Here is a 17,359-nt window from a genome sequence, read left to right as displayed (position 1 = left end):
AGTAGTATTATCGCTGAAATTCGTCGATGACGGCCCATTGGATTAAGCCAGTTGAGATCGACATGAATTGGGTTCCCGGCCTCCTTAAGAAAAAATCTGGGAAAAATCTCTCAGTCAAATATTAAATCACAACACCTCCAAACAAAAATATTCGTAGAACGATGGCCCGAAGATGGACCGAATGCGGTGCCAATCAAATTAAAAAAATATTGCAATATGAGAAGCAAAGTAAACGAAATGCAAAGAAAATATAAAGCAAGCTAAATTGAAAATATGAATGGAAATTGCTTGGATTTAAACGGCTAAGAAATAGAATATGAATTTAAGCTAATAAGCAAAAATAAAGAAGAAAAATGAGATTATTTGAGTGTTGGATGGATCGGGTGTTTCTATCCCTTTTCTCCTAGGTGATATATAATTAAGACAATTACTCATTCATTATTTTCCTAAAATTTTGTCCGTAATTCTATCTCTTTTTTTTTCAACTTCACATGTCTTTAAGAAACTCTTTATTTGCTCTTTCATTGTCTCAATCATCTAAATTAAGTTTATCTTATTCGTACACAAATTTGGACTGGATTGATACTGTTTGGGCCGGTCCATCCACTTTTCCGAGTGGGGGGCCGCCAGTCACCTCCGGAGGCTCGAGAATATTGGGAGTAACAAGTAGTATTATAAGACACTGATAGAAATATTTTTGTCATATTTCTTTGATTTGTAGTACGTTTTAATATTATACTCCCTCCCTCTCTCCGTCTCTAAGGGTCACATTTACATTTTACGTACTTGATATTAAAAGTATTTTTATATTTTTATAATTTTTTATACAAATATTCTTCTATTAGAATTATAAGACACAAATGAAAGTATTTTTTCAATTTTTCTTAATTTGTAATACGTTTTGATATAATAATTAATATTCAAAAATCAACACGCAAAAAGTAAATGAGACCGTTAGAGTCGGACGGAGGTAATAATTTATTTTCAAAAATTAATACCTAAAAAAGTAAATGTAAATTTTAAAACAGGACGAAAATAATATTATTTAACAAAAACTTAACTTTTTATTATTTTAAAATTTTACAATATTTCAAAAAATAAAAAATAAAATTGTCTGAACTGAAATACTTTAAATTTTGGCAGTCTTATGTTGGTTAATCCACCACCACAGATGCCTACATCAGTTATTTAGACCAAAAAACAAAAGTGACTTTTTGCCTTTGCCATCCATTCTATGACTGCACAATAATTTATTCTTACCAATCAGTCTTTTCATGTCTCCCTCTCTCTCTCTCTAACTCTATCTCTCTCTCTCTCTATATATATATATATATGTATAGGGTAATGGCATCAGATGATCGACTTGGTGGGGATGGCAAGAACAAGTGGGATCAACAATACTACTAAGATCTTGCTTGCAAACCCTAATTTATCTGTGTATGTTCTTCTTTCTTAATTCTCTACTAATCTTCATGTAATTTGCTTCTGCTTTCTAATTTGATTATTTTGCACTATTTATTCTATATATACTAATTTGGGTACGATAGGTAGAGAATTTAGGTAAAGTATAATTAGTAGGTAATTAATAACGATATTAGTAAAAATAATTAATAAATTAAGATTAAGATAACTAAAATTATAAAATTTAAAATTTAAAATTTAAAATGTGATTAAAATGTATAATTATATTTTCAAAAAAATAAAATGACAAATTATGTGGTATAAACGAAAATAAAAAATGAGGAATAAATTATGTAGAACGAAGGGAGTACATACGTTACATTTAATATTATTATTTTTATAAACAATGTTACATTCAATACTTATTTTCAACTCTCAATGTTACTATTTCAAAAGCATTCATTTTATTGAAACATCCCAAAAACACAAAAAAATATACACCACATTGTTGTCTATAATTGTAACAAAAATAGTCAAAATTGTTTATTAAATACGTAATTTGAAAATTATGTATCGTTCTCTTTCGTGTTTTATAAATTATGCAACAGTCTCTTATGTTTGTGAACATTTGCAAAAAATTTCAAAAACATCTAAACTTAACAGATTAGTGCAAAGTATTGTCGTTCAAGCACCACGGTTTGAAAGATTTTGTATAATATTTTTTTAAAATACACGCAAAAATACTTATAACTCACATGTGGTTTAGAAAATATACATTATTTTCCTCATTATATAAAAATTGCATGAAACTCCTTTATATTTTAAAATATTGCATGAAATCTTTTTTTAGGGGATTATGTACAATATTTTCCAAAATACGATGAAGTTTCATATAATTTTTAATAAATTTTTTACATATATTTTAAAATACGGAGAAATATCATTCAATTTTTAGATCGTAATAGAGTATCGTACAATTTTTTAAATCATAAGTAAGTTATAAACAATTTTGCCTAAAATTCAGATAAATGTTGCACAGTTTTTAAACAATAAAGATGAATAGCACAAACTTTTAAACCAAATGTAAATCATAAACAATTATACCAGAAAAGTTTAACTATATATTACATACATACAGACATATATTCACTCGACACAATAGTGCATGATCTACAATTGTACATATGTACTCTATTATATATAGGCGAGGAATGAGCAAGTCGTCGACGATCATGAGAGCCAACGAGCTCAAATCAATGGAAGAGAGGGGGCCGCGGGCGGAGGGGTGGTGGGTCCCACACCCTCGATCGGGGATATATTTTCCTCGTGGGCATGCGCAAGAGTCGTTGATGGACGAGGTCCCTAGCGATGCTGCTTTGCCCGATTGTAACTTTTGGTTTCGCAATGTTGACGGCGTCGACTACCATAAACCCGACCCACATAGCATATAATATGATCAAATGTCGATCGATCATCTTGATTTATGATTAACTTAATTAATAACTATGAATCTTAACTTTGTTACCAATGGTCTTTAAGATGTTATATAAATAAATAAAGATTTATGATTAGGGTGTTTGTGTTTTATTTTTATTTTTTTTATTGAATTTTTTATTATTTAGATTTCTCGTTTTTTTTAAAAAAAAATATATAATAATAAAAAAATATATTTTGTATAAAATATTATTTAAGTAAAAAACTCAAATATCTAAACTAAATCTAAATTTAAAAAATAAAAAATAAAAAGAGAAAATGCACCCCAAAGATTCGGTTTCTAATCTATTATGACTTATTTTAGATAAAAACTCAATTTAATTAAATATAGGGATTTGACAGTTTGAATTAATATACACTATATAAAATTTCATTTTATTCAAAGCCCTTCATATTTTCTTAATTTATTCAAAGATTATTTCCAAAGTTCTATTCAAAATACTTTATTTCTTTTCATATTATACTTTATGTGTTTTTTATTTTTTTCAAACCGAAATATCTAAAATAATAAGTATATTTTTATAGAAAATTGAATTACAAAAATATTCTCTTTATTTCAACTAAAAATACTCCTTTTACTAATTTTTATCTCAATCAAAAGTATTCAAAATACTCTTTTTATTATTTTTATCTTACTCAAAAGTATTCATTAATCACGCATTAATATCAAATACTCATAATTTTTACATAAATTATAAAGAACAAAAATATCAAGATTATTTTACATACTTTCACTAACTATATCTTAATTCAAAATATTTTTTATTACCATTTTCGTTTTTCCACTTCAAAGTATCATTTCCTATTTTTTCAAAAAAAAAAAACAATAGTCATACACTAATATAAAAATATTTTAATGTTTACTTAAATGACAGATATACTATTGCATATACGATTATTTTTTTAGATTAGATCATATGCTGGAGTGCATACCGATGAATCCAATCTCAACTCCATGTTTTAAACTTAATTATTTTACTTAAATAAATAATTTCATAATCAAGAGTTTAGATTAATTTCAGTTATGTTGAATTAAAAAATTAAGCATAGCATCCACCCTGATTATTTTTATATATAAAAGGGCAAAAATATCAAAAATTCTTACGCATTTTCACTAACTAATAAAATACTATTATTTCATAATTTATAGTAAAACTTCAAATAGCTCTTTTGATTTGGGACTAAGAGAATATTATTTTTTAGACTACCACAAAAATTCAAATATAGTATATACTTTAGTCCGAAATAAAAGAAGTAACATTTTTAATTTGAAATTAAAAAACGAACACATCTTGTTCATTTGTTTTTTCTATACTATTAATAAATATTTAATTTTTTTTATTAACAGTTAATTTCTTAAAATTTACTACATTGAAATGCTTGTGTTAAATCCTCATTTATAATTCTTTTCTCCTTAAAAACTTTTCATTTATTCTTCATTACTTTCTACTTATAAATTTAATTTATAAAATTTCTATTATACCCGCGGTATAATCTTTTATTTATCTTATCAATCCAACCAAATAGAAAAATCCAATTTATTCATGCAAAATATACTTTTACAATGTGTTTAAGCTATCTTGAAACCTCAAATTCAATTTATTCATGCAAAACAACTCAAATTTTTATTTTACTTTTTTTTTACCCAGTACTTCTTGTTAAATAATTTTGTAATCTTCGAACCTATTTTATATATGTTTTTACAAGGCAAAATATACTTTTACTATGTATTTGAACTACCTATAAATTTTTAATAGTTGCCAGTAATTTCTTTTCAATTTTTTCATTATTTTCTTGTTATTGTTTATGAACATTTGTTTATCGAATAAATAATTTATTGTGTAACAATATTTTTAAGATAGAGTACTATATGTTTTTTACTTCAAAAGCATTAGCGTTCACTCAATTCCTATTTTATTACAATTTTGCCCTAAACCTGAAAGGATAAACGCATATAAAATTATAGTGATTGTGTTTAAAAAATGTAATATTGCAACGATGAATTTCATCGAATTGAAAAAAGTTGTGTTATCATTTGTACTTTTCATGGAAGAAAAATATATATTTTTTTAACAAAAATTGTAATTTTTTTAACTTCATTTTAATATCTTTTTATATATAAGATAATATTTCTACAAAATGTTTGACATACAAACTTTATTGAGTCAAGATCAATACTTATTTATAAATATTTTACGTTGTGTTTTAACAGTTTCTATTAATTTATTTAATTGTTATTATTTATTTTTCATTGAATATAAATATTTGTTTATTGAATCAAATACCATACAATTTTCACTTCAAATGCATAAGTATTCAATTGACTCTATCTTTTACTCCCTCCGTCCGTTTCTATGAGTCACATTTATCTTTTGCGTCATTGTACTTAACATTAAAAATATTATTATATTTGTATAACTTTTTATACAAATGTCCTTATATTAGTATTAGAAGACACTAATGAAAATATTTTTGTATTTTTTTTTAATTTGTACTACATTTTGATATAAATAATTAATATTCAAAAAGATCAATAAGCTGGACGGAGATAGTAATATATTGCATCTCATAATCCAGTGTATGAATTCAACTCCATATGCATGCATATATGACAATAAATGCAAATAAAATTATAAATGTTGTATTGGAAAAAAAATGTTATCACAACAAAAAATTACATTGATTCGAAAGGGGTTATGTTATTTGTATTTTCCACATGAAAAAAAAAAAAAAAAACAACAACAACAAACATGTTTTTTCAAACAAAAATTTGTACTTTTCGAATTCATTTTCAATATTTTTTGTAAAACAGTTGATACTTTAACAAAGTATTTTAAGTATCTATTTTTTTTTTACACAAACTTTATTAAGTTAGAATTAGTACTTCTTTTTTTATATACTTTATTAAGTTAGAATTAGTACTTCTTTTTTTATATTTTGCATTGTGATTCAATGGTTATTATTATTATTATTATTATTATTATTATTATTATTATTATTATTATTACTTTCTCCGTTTCAACTCAAAATATCATTTTTATCATTTTCATCCGTCACACTCAAAGTATTTTGTTCCTATTTTAGTATTAATACCAAAATACTTCAAACTTTTAACTAAATTACAAATATATAATTATATATACAATTACTTTATATATAAAGTGAAAGAGCAAAATGTCAAAATATTTTAAAAATTATTACTAATCAATAAAATATTATTATCTTTTTAATCTACTGCAAAATTCCAAAAGACCCCTTGAGTAGAACGGAGGAAGTATTTGTATTTGTTTTTTATTGTTTATGAATGTTTATTTATCAAATCAAATGACGTATGATCGAACAAAATTTTTAAAATTGAGTAATTCTTTATTTCAAAGGCAAGTGTTCACTTATATTCTATTATTGTATCCTAAATCTTTATGAATAAATTCAATTTTTTTAAGCTTATATGGACAATAAATTTAGAAAGAAAAAAAAAAAAAAAAAAAAAAAAAAACAATTATAAGCATGTGTTTAGAAAGTATGCTATTGCAATAATAAATTACATCGATTCAAAAGAAATTATATTGTCGCTTGTAATTTTCATATGAGAAAAACATACTTTTTCAAACAAATTATTGTTATTTTCGAATTCATTTCAACATTTTTTTGTATCATACTCAGTATTTCTACGAAATGTTTAAGGTACCTATATTATGTCTTACACAAACTTTATTCAATCGAAATTAAATATTTCATCATGAGTATTTTATATTGCAATTTAAGGGTTTCCCTTAGTTCTTTTAATTATTACTATAATTTACTAGGCATTATTTATGATTTTTTGTTATCGAATCAAGTTGACTTATTGTCAAATGATGCTTTAAAGATTGTACTAGTCAATTTTTTATTTTTTTTTCAAAAGCATGAGTATTTATTTGATTCCTATATTCTATTATTGCACTCTAAGATCCAATAGATAAAATTCAACTCCGTAGGCAAACGTGGAAACACGAATATAATTTATAACGGTTGTGTCGAAAATATATAGGGTAAACTGTTTTTTTTAGTTCAGTAATTAGGCTTTTTATCATTTTAGTCTTGTAAGCGGAGCCTGTCGCAAACTAGTCCCATGAATGAAAAATTTTCGCTGTTTTAGTCCTCCGGCGCCGGAGACGCCCGCGTGGCTCGCCGGAGGTGACATGACCGCCATGTGTCTCGCCAGGTCAGCGACACCTGGCGGACACGTCACCTCCGGCGAGCCATGCGGGCGTCTCCGGCGCCGGAGGACTAAAACAGCGAAAATTGTTCACTTATGGGACTAGTTTGCGACATGCTCCACTTACAGGACTAAAATGATAAGGGGTCCAGTTACGGGACTAAAAAAACAGTTTACCCAAATATATACTATCACAATGATAAATTACATCCATTCGAAAGGAATTATATTGTCTTTGTACCTTCAAGATAGAAAATTATAATTTTTCAAGAAAGTACTTTTCAAAGTAACTTGTGATACTTTTTTTGTAGAAGAGTTGGTACTTTGACAAGGTGTTCGAAATACCTATTTTTTACTTTACACAATTTTTATTTGGTCGAAATTGGTAGTTCTTTGTAAATATTATGGATTGTGATATTAGGGTTGTCATTAGTTATTTTTTTTAAAAAAAAATTAGTATTTACTTGTCATTGTTTATGAATGTTTATTTATTGAATCAAATGATTTATTGTCGATCGATCCTTTCAAGATTAAGTACCATATTTCACTTTGAAGACATTAGTGTTCACTTGATTTCTATCTTCTACTGTTGTGTCTTAAATCTCAATGAATAAATTCAACTTTATAAGTTTCTATCGATAATAAATGCAAATAAAATTATAATAGTTTATTGAAAAACATGCTATCGCAATAATAAATTATATCGATTCAAAAAGGGTTGTGCTATTTTTACTTTTCATATGAGAAAATTATACTTTTTCATACAAATGATACTTTTTAAATTTATTTTTAATACTTTTTATAGGACAATCAGAACTTATATAAAATATTTGAAATGTTTTTTTATATATACAAACTTTATTCGATTGAGATTAATACTTATTTATGAATATTTTAAATTGTCATTTAACGTTTTCACTAGCTAGCTTTTTAAATTATTATTTTCTCCGTCCGATTCTAAGGGTCTTGTTTACCTTTGGCGTCATTATATTTAACATTAAAAATATACTTATATTTATATAATTTTTTGCACAAGTGTCATTGTAATGGTATTACAAGACACTAATAGAAGTATTTTTGTTATTTTTCCTTGATTTTTATTACGTTTTCGTATAATAATTAATATTCAAATATCAAGACGCAAAAAGTAAACGAGACCTTTAGAGTTGGACGAAGGTAGTATTATTTTCTAGTTATTGTCTATTACTTTTTATCTATCGAATCAAACAATGTCAAATGATGCTTTAAAAATGAAGTATCTCACGTTTTACACTGCAGATATATGAGCGTTCATTTTATTCTATTTTTTTCTATTCCACCTCAAAATTAAATTTTTAAATTTATATGTCAAGAATTGAAGAACAATGGAGAATATTTTATTCTATTTTTTTCTATTCCACCCCAAAATTAAATTTTTAAATTTATATGTCAAGAATTGAAGAACAATGGAGAATTAGAAGCTGAAGGCTGCAAAATAAATTGGAACCGAGGTAAGGTGAGGGAGAAGATGAGAAAGTTGTTAAATGGGCTTCTTTTGTATTATGTTTTTTTGTCTTTTGTAGTCCACTGTCAATTAATTTTAAGCCCAAGTTACAATAATTTGTTAGGGATTAGATTCTGTTTGTTATCCTTTGTTATTCTGTGTCAACATGTATATATATATATATACACTGATATACTGTAAATCAATTCTTTGTGAAATACAAAAGTTCATCTTCCCAAATTCTCTTCATTATATGAATAATAAATACAAATAAAATTATAAGAATTGTATTGTTAAAAAAAAATTAATATCAGAACAATGAATTGCATTAGAGTAGGTTATGTTTTTGTTTGTATAATTTATATAAGAAAAAAAAATGATACAAATGTCTATACTCTTAAAATTCAATTTTGTATATTTTTTTTATAGGACAATACATACTTGTACATAATGTTTTAAATATGTTTGTTTTTCCCTTATACACTTATTTAAGAAAGAGTACCTGTGTGGTCGGGAACTCATAAAAAATACTATTTTTTCGTCTGATTATAAAATTTTATTTAATTTTTGTATCATTGTATTTAATATTAAAAATATTCATATAATTTTTTTTTTTATAAATATCATTATAATTTTTTATCATTTTTATTTAATTTGTACTGTATTTTTATATAATAACTAATAAAAAAAAACAGCTTTAGACAAGGTGGAAGTAAACCGGCGCCGGCGGTGAGGTTCGCGGTCCGATTTGAACTGGAACGGCCGCTCGAAGCCAGAGAACCGGCGGTTTGAACCGCTGGTTCGAGACCGGTTGGCTGCTGCCTCAGCCTCTTCCTCTTTTCTTTCATCTTCTCCTTTCTCTGCAATCCATTTTGCTTCCTCCTTCAGTGTTCTTTTGGTACTGAAATTTCTGTTATTCCCTTGTCTTGCAAGACGGCAATGGCAGCGACGCCGATCAGTGACCCAGATGCCGACGCCCCTACCAGTGTATCGACTCTGCAATTCGGAACCTCCGAAGCTCTGGATCACGTACGGAAATTGACGGATGTAGGAGCCATGACCCGATTCCTCCATGAATGCATTGCCTACCAGCGAGCCCTAGATCTGGAACTCGAAACCTTGCTTTCACAGCGCTCCGACCTCGATCGCCAGCTCTCCAATCTTCATAAATCCGCTGAGATTTTGGAGATCGTCAAGGCCGATTCTTCGTACATGCTCTCCAATGTTTCCTCCACCTCTTCTCTAGCCGATCAGGTCTCATCCAAGGTTCGTCATCTCGATCTTGCTCAATCGCGCGTTCAAGACACGCTCCTTCGGATTGACGCCATTGTCGAGCGATCCAATTGTCTTGATGGAGTCCACAAGTCTCTCCTCGCCGAGGATTTCGAATCGGCTGCTTCGTACATCCAGACTTTTCTGCAAATTGACTCTAAGTTCAAAGACTCCTCGGCCTCAGATCAACGCGAGCAGCTTCTTTCCTACAAAAAGCAACTGGAAAGCATTGCCAAGAAGAGGCTTGCGGCGGCAGTGGATCAGCGGGACCATCCAACAATCCTCCGATTCATTAAACTCTACACGCCTCTCGGTCTTGAAGAGGAAGGTTTGCAGGTTTACGTGAGCTACTTGAAAAAGGTCATCTCCACAAGATCAAGGACAGAATTCGAGCAATTGGTGGAAAATATGGAGCAGTCTAACAGTAACACTCAGGTGAATTTCGTAGCTTGTTTAACAAATTTGTTCAAGGACATTGTCTTGGCCACAGAACAGAACAATGAGATTCTAAGAAATTTGTGTGGTGAGGATGCCATTGTGTATGCAATTTGCGAGCTGCAGGAGGAATGCGATTCGAGGGGTTCTAATATTTTGAGAAAGTACATGGAGTATAGGAAGCTGGCAAAATTGACATCTGAGATCAATTCATATAAGAGTAACTTGCTGTCGGTTGGGGCAGAAGGTCCCGATCCTAGAGAGGTTGAGCTTTATCTAGAAGAAATACTTTCTTTGACACAGTTGGGTGAGGATTACACTGAGTACATGGTCTCCAAAATAAGGAGCTTGACCTCTGTGGATCCTGAATTAGGTCCACGGGCGACGAAGGCTTTTAGAAGTGGGAACTTCAGCAAAGTTTCTCAGGATATTACCGGGTATTATGTCATTTTGGAAGGATACTTTATGGTGGAGAATGTGAGAAAAGCCATCCAAATTGACGAGCATGTTTTGGATAGTCTAACCACTTCCATGGTGGACGATGTGTTTTATGTGTTGCAGAGCTGTTGTCGCAGGGCAATTTCTACCTCCAATATCAACTCAGTCATTGCTGTGCTTAGCAATGCAGTGAGCCTTTTGGGGGGTGAATATAGTGAGGCATTGCAGCAGAAGATGAGGGAACCTAACCTGGGAGCAAAGTTGTTTTCAGGTGGTGTTGGTGTGCAGAAGACTGGCACTGAGATTGCGACAGCCTTGAACAACATGGATGTGAGTAGTGAGTATGCCTTGAAATTGCGCCACGAGATTGAAGAGCAGTGTATGGAGGTATGTATTGATTTTCATCTGTTTTTAAATGCACTTTCCTAATATAATATTTTGCTGCTTTTACAATGTATTTTATATGGGTAAGGATTTTGAATTGGTATGTTGAATGCATAGCATATAAATTGAAGCTTTCGAAGAAATGATCAGAAGGTCAAATTTTAATCTGTAGACACTCTATCTATGATACCTGTATGAAATTTATTGGATCGGTAATGTCTCCAAATTGATTTTTCCTTCGGAAAATATGTTGTAATTCTTTAGTTGAGGCAACTTCATTAATTCTTGAATAGCTAAATTTAGTAGAGTAAATCTGTAGCCATTGGAGAAATGATAGTAAGTGGTGTAACTGTAAAGTGTTATAAATCTACCCCATTGTGGAATGATTCATATCGGGCTAATAACTTGTGTATTGATATTATATTTGGGCTGCAAGAGCAGTCATATGTCTGAAGTTGATGCATCTTTGTATATTTATTTGTCTCAGAGCTATTTTCCATTGTGTCCTAATCATTCATTTGCGAGTAACCCGAAAAATGGCTATTTATGTAGCCATGAGCTTGCTACGATAAACTTTTGTTGAGAATCATGCCGATTTGGATGCTCAATCTTAAACTATAAGGGACAGCCTAGAACATTTTAGTAACACAAATTATCTCATTGTGTACTGAACTTCCCTGTTTTAATCTAACTAGATTTCTCTTATTTGCCCAGGCATTTCCCACACCAGCTGACAGAGAGAGAATCAAATCCTGCCTGTCTGAATTGAATGAGATGAGCAACAGTTTCAAGAAGTTGCTTAGTGTTGGAATGGATCAACTCGTAGCCTCTGTGACACCCCGAATTCGGCATTTGTTAGATGGTGTGGCAACTATAAGCTACGAACTTTCAGAATCAGAATATGCTGAGAATGAAGTGAATGATCCCTGGGTGCAACGCCTCCTCCACGCTGTTGAAATAAATGTTGTCTGGCTTCAGCCACTGATGACTGCCAACAATTATGATACATTCATTCATCTTTTCATCGACTTCATTGTGAAAAGGCTTGAAGTGATAATGATGCAGAAAAAATTCAGTCAGCTTGGAGGCCTCCAGCTTGATAGAGATGTGAGGACACTGGTTAGTCATTTCTCCAGCATGACCCAGAGGACTGTTAGGGACAAATTTTCTCGTCTAACTCAGATGGCTACGATTCTGAACTTGGAAAAAGTATCTGAGATTTTAGATTTCTGGGGAGAGAACTCTGGCCCCATGACATGGAGACTAACTCCTGCAGAGGTCAGGAGAGTTTTAGGCCTACGAGTGGATTTCAAACCTGAAGCAATAGCTGCGCTTAAACTATAATTCCAGCTGTGTATCTCGAATCACGATTCCTGTGTTGTTTATGTTGCTGATGTGCTATTTCTTGGTTCATTTTTGTTTAATGAAAAGAATCATAAATTACAAGAGTTCGTGGCTTAGGTTATATCTTTCTAACAGATGATATATTTGTGAACAGTCTTCTGTGGCAAATAATTTCCATCAAAGATATTATGTGGGTGTTGTTGCTAATTAGGTGTGCGAAGAATTTGTAGCGGAAGGCCATTAATGATGCATGCTTTAGACTAGGGACTGTATTTTGTTACCGCCAATGAGAGATCTAAATTAGTTGATACTGGTATAGTTCAATTGTATGGTACAGAGCTAGACAGGAGAACACAATTTATTTTTCTGTGCAGAAGCAATTGTTCCTCGGCATTCTGATCTCTGTTTGTTCCTGTGGTGATGCTAATCAAAGTCACATAAAACAAGATGGATTTCCAAAAGGTAGGTGATGTTTCTGGTGTGATGTCATTAACATGTTTTTCTGTTCTAATTTAATTTATTTCAAGTGGCACATTCTGTATGTATTTTATAAAACCGAATTTAAGACAATGGTTTGAGACTGAATTTATTTCTGAGAGATCTGTATGTCCTCATGCATTATTATACTCACTTTCTATACACTTTTCAACATTGCCTACTCGAGTATGTTTGCTTGCTATATCAGGTGGGCATATCATTAATTGAAATAGTTCTGAGAATGTTGTGATTGCTTGCATGTTGTGGTTCAATCTTTTCAACCCTAGTATCTCTTACTGAACTTGTGAATTATCCTTGTTTTCGTTGAGAACATTAATGTTCTTTAAACCTCTGTTTCAAATGTTCAATGTGTATTTATTTGTCCTGGATTTCGTTGTTTTTCAAGATTCAGAAGTGCATCACCTGGATTTGGGAAGGAAAATGAAACTGGAAGTGAGGTCAGCTTGTCTCAGAGCTGATTGTTGGTTGTGTGTGTGCCCTGGTGGTAGATTTACAGTCCGTGAATGATATAGTTTAGTTTGAATTTGTAGTGTACAGTTACGCCTCGCTGCTACTATATTTACATTGTAATATGTTTTTGTAGATTTTACATGGTTTTTCGATGGGAAGTGTTTGGATAGTTACTGAATCATTCAAAAGAGTTGCATAGCAAGGATTTGGTGAGAAAGTTCGGTCTTTTGGCTTGGTAGGATATGCATAAAGAAAGCAGTTAAAAGGTATGCAATTTTGATGTGCCTTGAATCTCCAAATAGGATGTTGGTTTATAATTCTGAATTTACAGAGCTGTGTCTTTGCTCATTGCACAACAAATTTGAGTGTTACACTGTAGAAACATTTGCTATTAGATGTAACATACTTGTTTAGTGATAGTTGTAGGCATCAATACAGTTTCAGAACATGATTGAACATGGTGGAGATCCAAATATTAGAAAGCTGTGTATAAGCAATGAAAAATACTTCATAGTTTGGAATGTTTATTTGTATTGTTTCTTACATTCAATATCTCTAATGGTTCCATCGTGATATTCTAATTTGTTGTTTGTGTGAAGCTACATTCGGAGGAGGGAGTATTGCCCTGTCTTGTCTCAACTGCTTGGAATAACAGTGATGTGGGTCTGGAAATCGCATATAAACAAAACTTGCATAATTCTTGGTGCCAGCTATCTTAGTATTGTTTCTTATTGGTATCCATGGATGTCTTCATTCATCTTTGATTGAATCCACAGGTATGTATCCATTCTCAGGATTGGCATGTTTTCTACACCAGTAATGTGTGCGGGGATCCTTGATGATCATGTTTTCTTGAATGAACAGATATATTGCACCGATTCTTGAAGGAGCATGAACAACCTCCACGGAAAGAAGGGTATTGATCTGTGGTGGATGATGGTATTCACTGATAGTGCAGAGATTGACAGGAGGCAAGATGAGGAGTTTTCAAGTCAAGGTTAGGCTAGGCAGTTAGTTGAGCGTTGTCCTCGGGGAGAATGGCTCGACTCTACCCTTACACTAGTGTTCTGATTGAGACTTGAGATTGAAGAGAGTTGAAATAATATTTATTAATTCAGGTCAGGTCTGGTCTGGAGTTTTGCCTTTTCTTGGTATCATTCATGAGATTGGGATTGAGTTCAGATTGATTGACTGTCTGACTTTTTCTCTTTTTCGTATGATTCATATGTGGGAATCTATAGCCGCTGTTTGAAAGTGTGTACTGAGTAACTCCGGGCGGTAGCAGGTGACCTAAAAGCGTCGGAGGTTTAAATCTATGACCTCACAGTTATAAGTCCATCAGTTCACTCTACACCAATAGACCATCCCTTACTGGACGACGATTGTCAAGACTCTTTAAATATCTGTGAGAGAGAGATATCTATGGAAGAGGGAGTATGTAAGGCAAGGGAAGTTTGCTTATTTTGACCGGGAAAGAAGAAAAAAAAATGCCAATCATAGTAGGCTTTGAGTCTTAGAGGGTGTATCCATTATGACTCTTAGTAAGATTTTTGTTGGATTTTTAAAATATGAATGTATTGAATTCAAACTTTTAAAAGGTATTCAATTCAAATATATGAATTTTATTACATTTTGATTAAAAAATTATGAAAATTTTGTATAGTATCAAATCTTTTTTGATAAGTAGAGATTTTCATGGATTTTTATTATTATTATTATTATTATTATTATTATTATTATTGTATACTTGATAAATAATACTATCTCCATCGGGGTACAAATTAAGAAAAAATTGCAAAAATATTTTTCATTAGTGTTTATATAAATGATACTTTTAATGTTAATTACTCAAAATGTAAATATGGTCCATAAAGGCGGACGGTAGAAGTAAGATGATATTTATTAATATTATTATAATTTTTTAATAAAAATATTAATTAAAATTAAAATATATTAGCGAATTATTATCAAATTTTTTGAAAATATATATTTTTACATTATAAATATAATATTAAAAAAATTATTATTGTAATAAATATGTATTACTGTAGTTTTTTTTTCAATTACTGAATACAATATGTTGTCATTTTGGTGTCGTTCTTCCTTTTCAATTATCGAATACACTATATTATCGGTGACACTGAAATATATATATATATATTTCGTTGAATCTTTAGTTTATATTTAGTTACTTTTTTTATTAAAATATTTTTTTTTAAAAAATGATAAATTATATCTTTGATTTTATTTATATAAATATCTATTTTTTATGTAAAAAAAATATATAACTAATAATAATTTTGTCCCATTTATTCTGTCATTTTTTTTTGCAAAGTATTATACACTTAAATCTTTTTTTAATTTTTTAATTTAATTTTTTTAATTTTAATTATACTAATTAGTTATCTTAATTTTAATTTAAATTTATTTTTATTAAATAATAATTATTTTCAATAATACATTCTTAATTATTTACTAATTATATTTCTCCTAAATTCTCGTGTCTACGGTAAAGTGGACACGATACCTGATACCTGGGACGGAGGGAGTAATAAAAAATATAAAATAATTTAATATATTGAATGATATAATATAATACTAAAAGTTATAAAATTAATATTCATATACAATATAGTAGTGTATCTATATGTTATAATATTTCTATATTATTAATAATTATATATTATTTTTTATTTATTTTATAAAAATATAATAAAGTAACTTTAATTATAAATATATTATATTTATAAAATTTGTGTTTGATATAAATTTATATAATTATATGTATCAATACAAAAATTATTATTCAATTATACGAAATCCATATAAATTCATAAAAATTCAATCACATCTGTAAGAATCAATCTAAATCAATTATTAAAATATAAAACTCAATATAGACTCTATGAATTTTCTAAATCGACATAAATTCATAGACTCTTTAAAATCTAAAGAAATCTATTAAAATCTCAATTAAATACACCTCCTTAATTCCAACTAGGAATTAAATACTTTAAATTAAATATTATTTCATTCGTTTCAACTCTAAGTATTTTTTTACTATTTTTTTTATTCAAATGTATTCATTTTTTATTTTAGAGAAAGTAATTATGCATTAATATCAAAATACTTTTAAACTTTTACTTAAATTACAAAAATATTATCATACATACAATTATTCTAGTCAAAAGGGCAAAATGTTTATAAAATTTTACACATTTTCATTGACTAATAAAAATAATATTATCTCCGTCATTCAATTCTGTTTTCATTTCTTTTGTAATTTACAAATGAAATAGGAACATAATAAAATGATAGAGGGAGTATTATTTTTTAATTTACTATAAATCTCCAAAACTTCCTAGAGGGAGTATTAATATGAAGCCAAATTATAAAATTTATTTACAATATACCCCATTCGTTTAAAAGTAAACTTTTTATTTTACCATTGTTGATGCAATTTTTCAACAATATAAAGTAAAACCCGAAAATAGAAATTATCTTCGAATTTGATAAAATAAAATGCCTGATATTAAAAATCCCTAGACACCGTAGGATACATAAGTAAACTACGAAAATAAATACTACAGACTGAAAAAGTAAATGGTGATCCCCAAAACAAATTTCACTGAATTTGATGTCGATTGAAGATGTTTTCCCAGAATAGACCCAAATCTTTAAATAGTCCATAAAGAAACGTTTTGAACCGTCGTCTGGTCGGTTATAGCAACCGCCATCAACCTCTCACTAATTTCTTCTCCATTGGCATGTGTTTTAACTGTTTCACCAATTTTTCCTCCATTGACACGTGTCTTAACCATCTCGCCAACCGCTCCTGCCAATTACAGGACTTAACTGGCTCAACCGACCGCCTCTGAACACCTTAACTGGCTCGACCGACCGCCTCTGAACACCTTAACTGGCTCGACCGACCGCCTCTAAACACCTTACCTCCTTAAATG

At 29.7% G+C, this 17,359-nt stretch overlaps 2 protein-coding genes and 1 long non-coding RNA gene across 4 annotated transcripts; all 3 read left to right on the top strand.

Moving 5' to 3' along the window:
• The first annotated feature begins 1,367 nt into the window (after positions 1-1,367).
• On the top strand, positions 1,368-2,972 carry LOC127250619 (uncharacterized). The gene is made up of 2 exons (XM_051273992.1): positions 1,368-1,437; positions 2,606-2,972. The coding sequence occupies exons 1-2, from the start codon at positions 1,373-1,375 to the stop codon at positions 2,850-2,852; spliced, it is 312 nt and encodes a 103-aa protein (XP_051129949.1). The 5' UTR covers positions 1,368-1,372; the 3' UTR covers positions 2,853-2,972.
• A 6,484-nt stretch (positions 2,973-9,456) lies between these two features.
• LOC127249937 (conserved oligomeric Golgi complex subunit 4) lies at positions 9,457-12,631 on the top strand. Its single transcript, XM_051273033.1, has 2 exons — positions 9,457-11,108; positions 11,820-12,631. Exons 1-2 carry the CDS (start codon positions 9,516-9,518, stop codon positions 12,447-12,449), a joined length of 2,223 nt encoding a protein of 740 aa, XP_051128990.1. The 5' UTR covers positions 9,457-9,515; the 3' UTR covers positions 12,450-12,631.
• Positions 12,632-12,923: 292 nt separating this feature from the next.
• LOC127249945 (uncharacterized) lies at positions 12,924-14,984 on the top strand. Of its 2 annotated transcripts, XR_007838502.1 has the most exons (4): positions 12,924-13,384; positions 13,531-13,663; positions 13,997-14,173; positions 14,262-14,984. It is a non-coding gene; the product is annotated as an uncharacterized LOC127249945 (long non-coding RNA). The 2 variants fall into 2 exon arrangements; XR_007838501.1 differs by having other exon boundaries at positions 12,924-13,663.
• Positions 14,985-17,359: the final 2,375 nt, after the last annotated feature.

Source organism: Andrographis paniculata, unplaced genomic scaffold (assembly GCF_009805555.1).
Source record: "Andrographis paniculata isolate CXL003 unplaced genomic scaffold, ASM980555v1 Contig11END, whole genome shotgun sequence".
NCBI classification, from domain to species: domain Eukaryota; kingdom Viridiplantae; phylum Streptophyta; class Magnoliopsida; order Lamiales; family Acanthaceae; genus Andrographis; species Andrographis paniculata.
This window is presented reverse-complemented; position numbering and strand designations above follow the sequence as displayed.

Coding starts and splice junctions, on each gene's coding strand:
- LOC127250619 (XM_051273992.1), top strand. CDS start 1,373: ATGGCAAGAACAAGTGGGATCAACAATACTACTAAGATCTTGCTTGCA. Junction 1,438..2,605: donor GCAAACCCTAATTTATCTGT/GTATGTTCTTCT, acceptor TATTATATATAG/GCGAGGAATGAGCAAGTCGT.
- LOC127249937 (XM_051273033.1), top strand. CDS start 9,516: ATGGCAGCGACGCCGATCAGTGACCCAGATGCCGACGCCCCTACCAGT. Junction 11,109..11,819: donor TTGAAGAGCAGTGTATGGAG/GTATGTATTGAT, acceptor TTATTTGCCCAG/GCATTTCCCACACCAGCTGA.